The 15,200-nt window shown below is 34.6% G+C and overlaps 1 protein-coding gene across 2 annotated transcripts in view; it reads right to left on the bottom strand.

Annotated features, from left to right (window-relative positions):
• Ralgps2 (Ral GEF with PH domain and SH3 binding motif 2) overlaps nt 1-15,200 on the bottom strand; it is a 128,752-nt gene that overhangs the window by 78,221 nt on the left and 35,331 nt on the right. For both annotated transcript variants that reach the window (XM_010630230.2, XM_010630231.2), the window contains exon 5: nt 4,681-4,764. In XM_010630230.2, coding sequence (XP_010628532.1) covers nt 4,681-4,764 — 84 coding nt within the window. The remainder of the gene's footprint in view (nt 1-4,680; nt 4,765-15,200) is intronic.

The following is a 15,200-nucleotide window of genomic DNA, read 5'->3' as shown; positions in this document are numbered from 1 at the left end:
TTGCAAAAGATCCTACTGGTAGGGTTTTTGTTGTTGTTTTTTCTTTTTTGGTACCAGGGATTGAACTTGGGTCCTTGTGCTTGCAAGGCAGGCCACCGAAGTGCTGAGCTAAATCCCCGGCCCTGTTGTTGCTTTTCCTTTTTGGTGGCTGTATAGTCCTACATTGCCATTTAAAGGTGAAGATTCCCAATTAAGATGAAAACAAAATGTATGAGTATTACCAAGTTAGCATTCTCAAATAAACATTACATTTGAAAAAATTTACAGTATTTTAAAATTCAATAAAATCTTTTATTTCTTTAAAATTCATTAATCAAAAGGCAGATTAGGATCTTTAAGTTTTGGTGGAAATATTTCTGATGTAATAAGTATATTATATTTTATTTTTTGCATTATGAAAATTGAATCAAAATACTGTTAAGTTAGTTCAAACTTATACAAATCTAAAAACAGGATGTGGTTAGAAATCTTGGTGCAAAAAGTAAAAGATAATGCTTTACTTTTCAAATGAGAAATACTTTACATGGACATGCAAATGTAAATATAAATTTTACAAATTTATATTTTACACGTAATACTTGCCATATCTGAACTACTAATGGCAATAGTTCTCCATAGTAACAAGATTTACTTACACCCCCACAAGAAAACCCTCTGTTACAATATAGGGTTTTCATTGGTGCTAGGGATCAAACCCAGGCCTTGTACATGTAAGTCATATCCTCTGCCACTAAACTGCATTCCCAGCTAAGATATTTTAACAGTAACCTTGGCAAAAATCAACTATGAATTCAAATCTAACTTGTATGATTATTGATTTAATTTAATGGTAGACAATTTTTAAGATGAATACTATTGTGATTTTTAAATACAAATTCGCTGTCATTGCTCTCATCAAAAGCTAAATCTGGGCATAATTGTGATTGCTTTGATGAAAAAGTATTGGAAAAACTGATGTGGAATTCCAGAGGGAAATCATAAAAGACCATGTAGTCCTACTTCAAATGCTGGAATATTCTCTCTGGGAGCCTAGAACTATAGAAGAAATTGGGCTGTAAGAAGCCCAATCACCCGAGACTACCATGCTGGAAAAGGCTAAGTATAGTTATCTTCTAACTGACAGCCCCAGTTAAGGCCAACCACACCTAAGAATACTGACCCATAATAACCAAAACCAAAATATAAAATTGGTAGACTTAAAAAAAAAATTATGGCTGGGTGTGGTGGCATACTCCTGTAAACCTAGCATTCAGTAAGCTGAGGCAAGAAGATAACTCAGTTTGAATACAGCCTGGCTACATAGTGAGTGAGTTAAAGGCCAGTCTGAACTACATAGTGAGACCCTGTCTCAAAAAAAAAAAAAAAAAAAAGTCATGTAGAAAAAATGATTTTTAGAGAAAAGACAATTTAATTATTGTCAAACATTTCAGCAGTGATAGTCTATGCCAGAAGATAAAAAATGGATCAATATGGCCAAGATATATCTAACAACCTTTGTAAGGATTAGCAGAAATAGAGAAGTAGTACTCTAAGGACTTCAAGAAATAATCCAGAAACTATAAAATGTCAATATACTTCCCACATGGGTTCACAAAACACAAAGAGCCAACATTAACTCTAAAAAGATAGAGTCAAATACTGTACAGTAACAATGGGGGCCTTCACCATCCCACTTTTCTCAAAGGACAGAGCACCCAGACAGAAAGCCATCAAAGAAACATCTAAACTGAATCACAGTACAGAGCAAATTGAGCTACAAGACATTCATCCAACAGCACCAAAATATACATTCTTCTCACCAGCACATGGAACACTCTCTAGCACAGGACATATATTAGGCTATAAATCAAGTTTAAAAATATGAAATGATATTTTCTTTTTTCTCAGACCACAATCATTTAAAACTACAAAGCAACAAGAAAAATGAAAAGTCTACAATTACATGGAGATTGAATAATATTTTCCTAAATGACCAACAGGTAATGGAAGAAATTAAAAGAAAAAATTTAAAATTTTCAGAAATTAAGGACAATGATAACATAAAATACTAAAGTCTGTGCAATACAGCAAAAGCAATACTGAAAGGAAAGTTTATAGCAGTAAATGTATTTGTCAAAAAACTAGAAAGATGTTAAACAACCTAACAATGCACCTCAAAGACTTAGGAAAGCAAGAGGAAATTAGAAGAAGGAAAGAGCAGAAATACAACCTGAACTACATATAAAAACAAACAAATAAACAAAGAGAGCAACAAAACTGGTGGTAAAACACCTATAACTAAGGACTCTGAGAGGGTAAGGCAGGAGGATTGCAAGTTGAACCCAACCTGGGAAATTCAGTGAGACCCTGTCTCAAAATAAAATATTAGAAAGGACTGGGATTTTTAGCTCAGTGTAAAGACCCTGGATTCAATCCCCAGTACTGCAATACAAACAAGCAAATAAACAAACAAACAAAACCAGACCTGGGATTTTGAAAGATAAACAAAATTGACAAAACTTTAGCTAAATAACCCATGAACAAAAGGGGAACACAAAAATTTAATCAAGAATAAAAAATCTAAATAGGCCAATAATTAGTAATTAGTAAATAGAATGAAGTAGTAATTTAAAAATCTCCCATTTTAAAAAAACATAGGACCTGATGGCTTCACAAATGAATTCTATAAAACATTAAAGAAAATAAAAGCTTGAAAGGAGAGAGGAATGGGGGGATTAAGATATATGTACTGTATTATATACAGGTACAAATACCCTATGATGAATGTGCTCATTATGTATGACAAATACATACTGATAAAAAACTTAAAAAAATAAATATATACAAATTTACTCTGTCAGTCTTTTAAATGAGGTCAGCATTACCCTTACACCAGACAAAAAGCAAGCAAGCAAGAAAGCAAGCAAGCAACAGAGCCATATCCCTGATGAACAGATGTAAAAAAAAAAAACTCTATAAAATTAAACAGCACATCAGAAAGATCATATATACCATGATCAGGTGGGACTCATCCTCGGATACAATAAAACAGAAATCCATAAACATGCTAAAGACACATCAATAGAATGAGGCCAAAAAAAAAAAAAAAAGTCAACAGACGCAGATAAAGTATATAATAAACATTTCTTCATAATAAAAGCTCTTGACAAAGTAGGTATAGAAAGAAAATACCTCAAAAGTAATGAAAAACTCAGAGCCAATATCATACTGGGTGGAGAAAAAGCATTTTCTCTAAGATCTGGAATAAGACAAAGATGCCCAGTTTTACCACTCTTACTCCAGCACTAGAAGGCTCAGCAAGTGCAGTTAGGTGAAAGAAGTAAAGGACATCTAAAGTGAAAAGAATAAAGTTAAATTATCCATGTTTGTGGATCATACAATTCTATATGTAGAGAAGGATTCCATTAAAAAATGTAAGAACAAACAATGTTTGTAAACTAAGATAAAAAATCAACATATAAAAGCATTTCTACATGTAACTAACAAACCTGCTAAAAAGAAATTAAAAAAGCAACCCCATTCACAACAGCTACAAAGAAAGAAAGAAAAAAAAGAACAGAAAAGAAAACAAAAGAAATAAACTTAACCAAAGAAGTCAAAAGTTCTATACCAAAAAGATACTAGCTGGGGCTTTAGCTCAGTGGTTCTGCTACCTGCTTAGCAAGCGCAAGGTCTGGAGTTCAATCCCAGGTACAAGAAAGGAAGGAAGGAAGGAAGGAAGATATTAGTTTGTATGGCCACATTTATTGCAGTACTATTCACAATGGTTAAAGTACGGAATGAACCCTGATGTCTTCAATGGATAAATGGATACAATGGTTTATTTAAATCATGGAATATCATTAAAAAAAAAAAAAAAAGAAATCGTGTCACTTGCAGCAGTGTGGATAGAACTGGAGATCACTATGTTAAATGAAATAAACCAGACACAGGAAGACAAATACCACATGTTCTCATTTATTTGTGGAACCAGTGAGTCAACCTTATAGAAGAACAGAATGGAATAATGGTAATTAAATACAGGAATACTTGGAAGAGCGGCAGGAAAATTCAATCAGCAGCACCAACAACACAACACAGACTGCATTCATTACTCCTGGTTCTCTTTTGCACAGATTAACAAGTGGCCAAAACAACTTATGATGTATTTCAGAATGACTAGAAGAATATGAAATCCCAACACAAAAATCATTTATCATTGAGGAGACAGAAATGCTCATTACCCTGACTTGATTAATATATATTATATACATGTATTAGATTATCATAATGTATCCCATTTTAAAATGTATCCCCATTTAAAAAAAAAGTATTAATGGTCAAAATTATCTAAGAAATTAAAAATAAGAACATGACACCAGAGTAAAAGTAGTTAGCATGAAACTGATAAAACACGTTTGAAGAGAACCAGTGAACTAAAATATAGATTTGAGGAAATCAGAATGGAGCATAAAGATAGATGGAAAAAAATGAACAGTAAATAGACAAGCAGCAAAGAATGTCAACTTTTAACAAATTTTCAATAGTGTTTAGAAAGGAAAAAAAGATGATGAATATACAAATATTTGAAGAGTTACTGGCTAAAAATATCCCTGAATTGATGTTACTAGACTAATGAAAAATCACATACTGAGGAACTAATTTCAGAAACTAAATCTCAAAATTTTAAAAACAACTCACATGATTAAATCTTCTTGTGAAGGCAACTGCATTTGGTGCAGAACTATATTTTTCTTTTTTATTCCAACCACAACTTGAGAGCTCCTGTAATGTTAAGGTAAAAATTAAATGTAAATATTAAAAACAGCCCAGTTTTCTTGTTATATTAAGGTTTTTAAAACATTAAAGACAATTTCTGTTCTTTTTTGGAAAGAACGTAATTCATTTGATAGCCATTCAATAAAACCACAAAAGTAAATTTTGTTAGAATATAGGAAGCGTGAAATCAGGTGTCTAAAAGAAGAGAGGAAAACTTTTCATCCAGAGGCAGAATACTGATGAATTATTCTCTGGAGAGATGTGAACCCCGAGAGGAAAGATGCAGGCACTGAAAGCTTAGCATCCCACAACTTAAGAGTGAAGACTACTAGTTTGTCGAGCCCCGTTCAGTTATTTGGGGCTCCCACAATCAGCTTCTATGTATCTTATTCCGAGCTGACAGTAAGTGATTTCAGATATTTGATTAATAGAATTCAAAGAGCCCTAGAACTTGGATACATTACTTAAGTTTTTTTTTAAATCACTTTTTATTCTACACCAACCTCTAACTAGTATGAGACATTTCTTTAGGAACATAAATTATAGATTATACTGTTCTGGCTATACATGTGAATGTCACCAATTTTTAAAAAATCAGAGCTACTTTCTTATCACATTACAGTTAGTGTAAATATCTCAAAATATAATTTATATTAATTACTACAAAATTATGACAGTTTTAAGACCCACCTCTATATCTTATTCAATGTGTTCATAAAGAAGCTCACTTACTATCATACAATCACTTTAAAAATACTGGTAAATGTAATGTAATAAAACTTATTTTATTTGATTCTGAAAATGAGTTTCTAGATCTGGGTGTGGTGGCACACGCCTGTAATTCCAGCATTCAGAAGGCTGAGGCAGGAGGATCCCCTTAAGTTCAAGGCCAGCCTGGGCTACACACAGTGAGACCTTGTCTCAAAAAAACAAAACAAAATAAAAAAATAATTTCTGTCCATAGGCTTCAGTTTGCCAAAGATACCCAAGGTCCCATGTAAGTTACCAACTCTTTTTAAAACAGCCACAATCACAGGAAAATAGAATCCATAGGAAAAAAGAAAAAACAAAACAAAACAAGACAAAAACAAACTCAAGTTAGGTCAAGGATCAGAAAAAAACTGAGATGAGGAAAAGACAAAATATATAGTTACATGTCAGACAGATGAGAAAACATACCTGTCAGCCAAAAAGAGAGAAATATGGAGAAAGACATACTGAAAGAAAACAAAAGCTTCTGGAAATGAAAAAATATGAGAAAAAGTCAATAGAAAGGTTATGAGATGAAGGTGAGAAAATCTTTTAAACAAAAAGCTTAAAGTAGGAGCAAAAAACAACACTGGGGTAACAGGAAAATGGAGAAAAATAATATAAAAATATAATACAATACAATAGCCCAGAACTTAAAAATCAAGACAAGACCTGCCTAGCGCTTGGTACAGCAGATTAAAAACAACAAAAGTCAAAGCACAGAATAAAAAAAAACTGCAGGACAATGGAGAAAAAGAGATCATAAAATCCTAGAAGTTATGAGACAACTGAAGCAATGCCTTCAAAATCCTAGAATTCTATATCCAACAAAACATCAATTAAGTAGTAAAGAAGACTATAGGCAGTTTTGAGCACAAACATTTCACGGAACTGCCTTCCATGCATTTATTTTTGGGAAGCTAGTAAAATCTATACTTCACAAAACCAACCAGCCAAGAAAAGGGAAGGTGAGGGCGGTAGCTGAGAGTGGCGGAGAGTGCGCTTAGTAAGCTCAGGGTCCAGGCTTTAACCCCAAGGAAAGGGGAAAGGGGAAGGGGGAAAGAAGGGGAATCGGGGAATGAAGGGAAAGGAAGGGAAAGGGAAAGAAAAGGAAAGGAAACAAAAGAGGGAAGGGAGGGGGGAGACATGAGATCCTGGAATCTGAGGAACAACACGGAATATACTGGAAATTCCCTGACGAAAAGGGAAAGGTGATCCTGGGACATTAAGAAGAGCACCCTACAGTGGAGCTCGAGAAGAGATATTGGGGACGCAATAGGACTAAAAAAAATGAAACAAAAGTCGATGTATTTCAACATATGAAGAAGAGAAATACACTACATTCACTTCTTGACAGATACAGACAGCTAAAGTAAATTCTTAGCTCAAGAAAACCAAAATTTGAGTAAGTAATCAGAGTATAACTAAAAAACACAGCTACATAGTCAAAACTGAACTAACTACATGGGGAAAAGAAGTGAATTGTGTAAATGTGCTGGTAGGGATAATGTAAGAATTACTAACTTCTTACATGAGATGAGAACTTTCCAATTTGAAAAAATAACAAGATCAAGTGTATACTGCTTCATACGCAGCCCAGATACATGCTCATTTCATATTTACCGTGTCTGGAAAGACAATGTTTAGACACAATTAATATAAGTTGATCATTATATGGCAATGATATAAAAAGCAGCAAATTGTTAGGAAACATTTTTGTTTTTTCTAAAACCACAGCATACTTAGACATCTACATAAAAAATTTATTTTGGGGCAAATCCCTAGGATTAAATCCATAAATATTCAGAATATTTTTAACCAATTAATATAATTTCCAAATTTATAATTCTATAATCAGTGTCCATCAAATGACAATTAAACTAATCAAATCACACAAAAGTAGTCATTTGATACAGAATTCAATCCCAATTATAGACCTTTACATAAGGCTGATCTCATTTTCCTAAGTGATGTTGCATCTTTTGTGATATTTATGATCATTTCCTAGAAATATAGCCCTAGAAGTGAAATCACTAGGTCAAAGAGCATATTACCTTTTCAAGGCTTTGACACTTGTCAAATTGCCTTCCAAAATAATTATTTATATTACCACTAGGATTATTTATATTGTCACTTCTTTAAATATTATCAGAACTATGTATATGCGCTTCTTTCTATACATTATTGCCTTAATTTCCCTAACTATGAGCTTAGTTTGTTGCTAAATATTGAGAAAAGAGGTAAGGTGAGGGTGTGAATCACACCTGTGTGCCTGCCACTCAAAGAAAACTTATGTAAGAATATCCTCTCAGTCTTCTTGTGAGCCTGTTTTTTATTTTTAAAGAAGTCTTTCCCATCCTGAGAACAGATGTCTATTTTTTAAATGAAATAACAGCAATAAAATAGTAAACAAGTAATATCTAAGTGCTTTATACAATCTAGGTGTCTTTATCATTATAACTTATCATCATAAATAAGAAACCCAGACAAAACTATCATCTTCATTTTTTACATTTAAAAAAACTTCAATTTTTTTTCATTTTTGGTATTGGGGACTGACCCAGTACTTTGTATACCCCGAGCAAAAGTTCCACCACCGAGCTACATTCGCAGCACCATTAGTTTTTATGACTCCTCAAATTTAAAAAATGGTGAGTTTTTAAAAAAATCTATCCAACTCTTACATTTCTGCATAATTTTTTAATGCTTTCCCACTTCAAGAAAATTCTGTTGTGGGGGGATAAAGATGATACATTATTTGGGAACAAATGGGTTTACACATCATTGGAGTGCTCCATTCTAAAGAAACGTAAAGAACAAGTATTTTTGAAGACCTAATAAAGTTATAGTTTCTACTTTAGAAAGATTTCCTCCTTTGAAAGATACTACTAGACCATCTCACACAACAATAAACAATAAAAATGGAGGACCAAGTGGCTGCCAGGGTTTGGGGAGTAGTGAGACAGATGCAACTACACAGGGGCAGCACAAGGCAGTTGTGTGATGATGAGTGACGATGCACCTTGAACAATGTGGTGCCGACAGATCTACATATATAATAAAATGACGCAGAGTAATAAACACATTCTGTAAAGTACTAGTTTCCTGGTTTTGATATTGAACTACAATTAAGCAAGATGGAACTGAAGAAAAGTGGATTGTTATTTTTGCAATTTCCTTTGCATCTCATTATCTCTGCGCTAGTTCTTATACTTCCAGTGACTCTATAATTATCATAAAATAATTTTAGAAACAACAAAAATCCACTATGTGAATTATGAAGTTAAAACCGTAGTAGTAACTCACTCGTTAGTTTCTTCTTAAACCTAGACATGCATTTAGTTATCCAGACTGGAATTTTGCCTTGCCCCACACCTCTATTTCAGAAGAGACAGTTAATTCTTTGTGGAAAAAAAAAAAAGTTTTCTCTTGTCTTGAGGCAGATCAAACTAGGCTACCTCCAAAATTCTCCTTTGGTACATTTCAAGTTGGTTATTCAGAAAAACTACAGACCTCTGCAGTCATAGGGATACCTCTGAAAAGCTGTACTTTTTTGGGAAAAAAAACTTAAAAAGAAATCTATTAACATTAGAAAAATAAGCAGGGGATGCAGGCAGAGGCCCTCTCTAAGATGCCCCGCCTGCCTATAAAAATTCTTTTCACATGAAGAAGGTACAGGGGGTCTGATATCTGCCCTAGAGAGATTACACCATAGTAGTCCTTCTGAGGGCTGCTGCATTAACAAGACACTCTGATGGCTTTGTAGCTCCTCTCCTGAACCTCCCATGGCTTGTATCTTACCCACCCCCATCCCCCGGCTATTTCTCTCTGTGCAATATATGAATATCAATCATCAGGCACTTTCCTTGAGTGTCACATTTTTGTCTCTCCTTTGCCAATTCATGTATTTTTGTCTGATTTTTTTTTCCTGTTTACCTATGTACTGTAAGGTTATTTCACTGCCTCAAATTATTAAACCCTGCCAAAGAGAGAAAATATTAAGACTTCCTTATAATCTTTTTTTTTTTTTTTTTTTTGGTCTCAGACGCTAGGATGTTTCTCCAAGTCACAAGTATATAATCTAAGAAAAAAAAAAATCTGCCGTATGTTTCCCTTTCGTATTGTCAGGGTTTCAGCCTGGTCAAGAGATATAGTATTCTCAACACCACAAAGTTGAAGTAAACTTAGTGACTCAAAGGATTATTTTTTAGTTTGTTCTTTTGGGTTTTCTTGGGACTGGGTCTCACTATATATTCCAAGCTGGCCTTGAACTCACTAGCACAGGGCCTCAATCTCCTGGTTATCCTCTTGTGTCAGACTCTGCATTGCTGGGATTACAAGAGTTCACCACCACACATAGGTCTTTTTAACAGTCTGACTTACCAATAGGACTATCTCAAGTACACTATTAAATAAGATCCCATCTTATTAGCTAGGCTAAATGAAATACAGCAGCCTTGACACCTTTTAAAATTTATTCTAATGAATGCCAGGGATTTAGCTCAGTGGTTCGGTGGCCTGCTGCAAGGACCCGGGTTCAATCCCCGGTACCAAAAAGAAAAAAAAGAAAAAAAAATTTATTCTAATGAAGTTAGCTTCCTTTTTTTTTTTTTTTTTTTTAAATTTAAAAAAATATTTTGGTGGTGGTAGCTAGGGGTTGAACCCAAGGCCTCTAACATACTGGGCAAGTTTTCTATCGAGTTACAACCCTGTCCTTAATTTGTCATTTTAAAACTCAAGCAGTAAAGAAAATCTTCAATCAACTCAGATACATAAAGACAATTTATTAATGTCACTGAAAGTGTACTTAAAGAATACAGATGGATTCATTTAGAGTCATGAAACTATTAACCCTATTTTCAATAGTATTTACTTTAGAATCACAGGGTAAGGCAAAACTCCACAACTGACAACCACCTACCCTATAAGCATTACTGAATACATGGGAGTCACAGCTTCTCTTACTTCTTGTACGTTTGATCTGTAAAGTGAAATCCTTGATCTAAATTTCATCTTGTAGGTTCCAAACTCTTAAAAGGACTTTTCTAAGGGTGATGATGTAAGGATACCTATAGACAGAAGAAGAGAAAAGGCCAATATAGACCAGCATGTCGACAGAGAAAGAAATCTAGAGAGGCAGAGAAAACGCAAGGGAATCTCAAAGACTGCGAATGGGGAACAACTTCTCTCATGAGAGAAGGTTAACTATTGCTGAGGCATCTTTGTACTCAGAAGTGGAAAACTTTAAAGGAATATACTATAACCACTAGCATTCAGGCTATGTGGAAAAAGTCTGCCGCAGATGAAGTAATAACTGCTATCCCTATATTTTTTAAAGCCACAAAATATGTTTTGAAACTATAATGTGATAAATTTAAAACAGCCCTTCTATTTTTGATGTACTCATACCCTCTTTTCCTACCCTCCAATATGTTAAAGCTGCCTCTATGATGAGATCAGAGGTAAAGACAGGCGCTATCTCCTCCTTTCATGGATACAGTGATATACTTATGCTCCATGAGGACAACTCTCTTTACTTTTTCTAGTCCTGATTTGAGTGTTACCTTTCTTTGTGTTACAATTCATGGTAATGAACAGCAGTAATACAAACTGAAAACAGCTGTATCTTGTTTCTAACAGAACAAGTTTATTCTAGTCTCTAAATTTCAGCCTACATGTCTTTGCTATCTTCAAATCTTTCACTCTATTCATAAACTTATGACTCATGTCCATATCTAATGAAAATGGTAACATCCATTAAAATAAAACATAAAATTATTTTATTCCCGATGTTAGAACTTTGACTACTGCCAAGATTAAAGTCATTAAAAAGTATGCACAGAGAAAATTCTTCACGTATACTGCCAGGAACGTCTTAACTGTAAGTTGTTCAGAAATAATTTTAATGAGATTCAGAATTACATATTACATAATTTCCTTAATTTTACCATTATTCTTTCTTAATCTCTACTGTATCCTAGTTGTACAGAAGGACTAACTTATTCTATTTAGTGTCTGTTTATTGATAAGTCTTCTCTTGGTATCCACTGAGTTGCTGGTTTAGGACTCACCCTGCCCTGTCCCACACTGTAAAAAAACTCTGCTGATGCTCAAGACTCATATAAAATGGTATAGTATTTGCATATAACCTAAGCATATTCTTCTGCACACATTAAAGGATCACTGGATTACTCACAAAACCCTAATATAATGTAAATGCTGTGTAAACACAGATTGAATATCCTTCATCTAAAATACTTGGGATGATAAATGTTATTAAGCTATCTCTTAAAGGTATGAACAAATTTACACTCCAACTAAGTGTTGCTATTAAGTCATCTTTTCTTTACACAGGTTGAATATCTCTTTTTCAAAATGCTTGGAACCAGAAATGTTTCCAATTTTGGGGTATTTGCCTATACTTTACTGGTTAAGTATCCTTAATCTGAAATTTTAAAATCTGAAATGCTCCAAAATCTTTTGGATTTTCAAACCAGGGACACTCAACTTGCAGCTGTTATATAATATTGTTTAGGGAATGATTAACAAGGAAAAAAAAACACCTATATTTGTTTAGTACAGATGCAATTTTCCCCCAAATATTTTCAATCTAAGGTTGGCTGAATCCCTGAATGCAGAACTTACAGATATCCAAAGGTTTAGTGTGGAACTTTGATATAATGTCCATTAGGAGACTTTTAGACAGAGATTGTCACTTTATGAACACTTCAAAATCTTGTGAAAGGCAAATGTTACCAGTGTACAATACAGATGTTAGGCATTTCATCTTTACTTCAGAATTATAAAAAGCCCAGAGAATTAGTGGATTGCAAGCCACCTTTGTCATAAGTCACTCCGCTAAATAGTACAAAACTCATTCTGAAGAGAAATCCACTAGTGTAATAAATACGGCAATACTTTCAGAATACAAACTTTGTAGGACATCACAATTCCAATCAGATAAAAAAAACCACCCCAAATCCTAGGAATATAATATGAAGGAGAACCTTCAGAATATAGTCAAGGCTTCCTCAAAAGGGAATAATGACAAGAAAAACAGATTCTACATGTTTAATACAGACCTAATTTTTTCCTGAGTATTTTTTTATCTACATGGAATAAACAAATGCAGAACTCATGGACACAGAAAGCTGACTGCACACATTTTTTAAAAAAAGCCTTTATTTAAGCCCTTTGATATAACTTGATTAAAGATCTTTTAAATAATTTTATAAAGGATGTATACAGTTTTATAAAGTTTCATACACTGTACAGTCATGTTTAGAAACTGGAATATTGGTATAATGGACAAAAATATGAAAATAAATTTACTAATTATAGTCTCAGAGATATCTATTATTTTTTCACAATATTTAAGGTTTAGTTTTAAGAAGAATTCCTTCATTCTTTAATGAAGGTAATATTCTTACTGCATATTTAAGGAGCTAAACAGCATTTTATTCTAATAAGACTTTAGTACATAAGACTGGCTGAGAACATAGCTCAATTTTTTGTGGAATTTATCAGTAGCAAGAGTTTTGATGCAATAAATATTTACACAACCACTTTAGAAAACAACTTAGCAATATTTAATATATTTAAAGATGTTCATGTTTTATAGCCCAGTGATTAATGGACTAAAGGACATATTGACATACATGCTGAACAATAAAAAGCAAGCTAAAGACAAAAACAATAGGATATTATTACTATTATTATTATCTTACTGAATTTAGTGGTACTTTCTAGGTATACAGTACAGTTACATTTATCATTGGGATCTTGTACCTTTATATGACAGATCTTGGTTCTCATTTTTTCCCATTCCTCTGCCCTTCCTTCACCCCCTCCATCCTCCCCTAGTTACAAAGACTTTGTTTCTATTTTTCCCTTTTCTCATATTTTTTCTTGTCCCTTATTTCCTTTCCCCTACCCTTCCCACTTCCCCTACACCTTTAGCCCTTAATAGGCTATTAATGACATGAAAAACTTTAAACCTGCCATAGCATACATCACTAAGGAATACGTACAAAAATAAATTCAACCAATGGACAGAAATGACATAGCCCGATACTGGACAGTGTTTACCCCGGTGGGAGGATATAGATAGGCTTCAACAGTACAGTTATGTAATTCTTTATGCCCTGTCAGATGTCTGCAATACTTCATAATAAACAACTTTTTGCCAAATGACAAAGTCCTGTCTATGCAAGCCAGATTTAATATAATTTTGATGGTTATATGAGACTGATATAGCAAGAATATTTTGGTGGTGCCACATCACTTTACAAGGCTTTATTTGGGGAAGAGAGCCCCAGAGCAACATGTTCCAGAATGGCAGAGGTCTAGAGAATTTGTTCCTCAGGACTAGGTTCAGAATGCTCAGCAATCAAGGCATTAGACCCTTAATACCCAAAAGAGAAGAAACCTGGCTACTGCTCCAGACCTTGGCATCCACCTGATATTGATTTTAGGTGCATGCAGAATGTAGGAGTTGTAGGGTCAGGAAGACTTCCATCCAGATTTCAGAAGAAGACCAGGTAGGCCAGGAAGTGTGCCCTGAGAAGACAGTATGTGAAGCTAAAGGTCCAGTGGAGATTCCAGAAAGTCGGAGAAACGAGAAATATGGATCATCTGAGGAAAACTGCAAGGAGGGAGCAGAGCCAGCCCTAGAGAGAAGCCTTGAGAGCTGCCACCACACAGTGTGACCGGGGCAGAGCCACCCAAGCCCTTTGGAATTCACATCTTGGGCACAGGTTACCTTGAATGCTGGACATGGAAATACAGGACCTAATGTTTTCCTTGATGGATTCTGGACTCTCTTTGGTTCCATTCCTTTCTATCCCCCTATTTATACCTTTTAGAATGGCAATGTTTCTCTTGTGCCATTGTGGGCTGGAAGTGTTCAACTTTTCATTTGTATAGGGGCTCCCAGCTAAGAATTTGCCTTAAATCTCAGAGGACTTTGGACTTGGACTTTTCAGCAATGCTGAAGCTGTTAGGACTTTGGCAACTCTTATAAATATCTGCATAAAAGGATGTACATGAGTCTTTTGAGGGCCAGGGGCGAAATGTTATGGCTTTTCTAGATGTCCCCCCAAAGCCTCATATGGTCATAGGTGGAACTTTTCGGAAGTGGCTGGATCTAGGGTGTGTGTGCCATAGGATCAAGGATGTGACCCTGGGACTGATTCTTGGTGTGATGGTAGGATTAAGGCTGCCCCACCCTGGGTGTGAGGGGTATCCACCCTAAAGGTCAGTATCCTGGATAAGACATAAAAGGACAGAGAGAGAGTCACTACTTGTCACTTATTGCTTGATGCCTTCTGCCCACTATGAACTGTTTTTCCTCTGTGATGTCCCTCTGCTATGCTACCCTACCTTGCAGCCAGTCAATTATAAACTGTAACCTATACAAACTGTGAGCTAGATAACCCTTTCTTTTTTTATTTTCAGCTTTAATTGAGTTTATTGGTACATTTTAGGGATACAGTACAGTTACATTCATTGTTGGGATCTTGTACCTCTACATGACAAGTCTTGATTCTCATTTTTTTCCCCTTACCCCTGCCCTCCCTTCACCCCCTCGTCCCCTCCCCATCTACAAACACTTTATTTTCATCTTTTCATTATCTCACATTTTTTTCTTTTCCCTTATTACCCTTCCCCTACCCATCCCACCTTCCCTACAC

The sequence above is a fragment of the Fukomys damarensis genome, unplaced genomic scaffold (assembly GCF_012274545.1).
Source record: "Fukomys damarensis isolate Sample0158 unplaced genomic scaffold, DMR_v1.0_HiC HiC_scaffold_11, whole genome shotgun sequence".
NCBI classification, from domain to species: domain Eukaryota; kingdom Metazoa; phylum Chordata; class Mammalia; order Rodentia; family Bathyergidae; genus Fukomys; species Fukomys damarensis.
The sequence above is the reverse complement of the archived record's forward strand: the minus strand, read 5'-3'. Positions and strand labels throughout refer to the sequence as shown.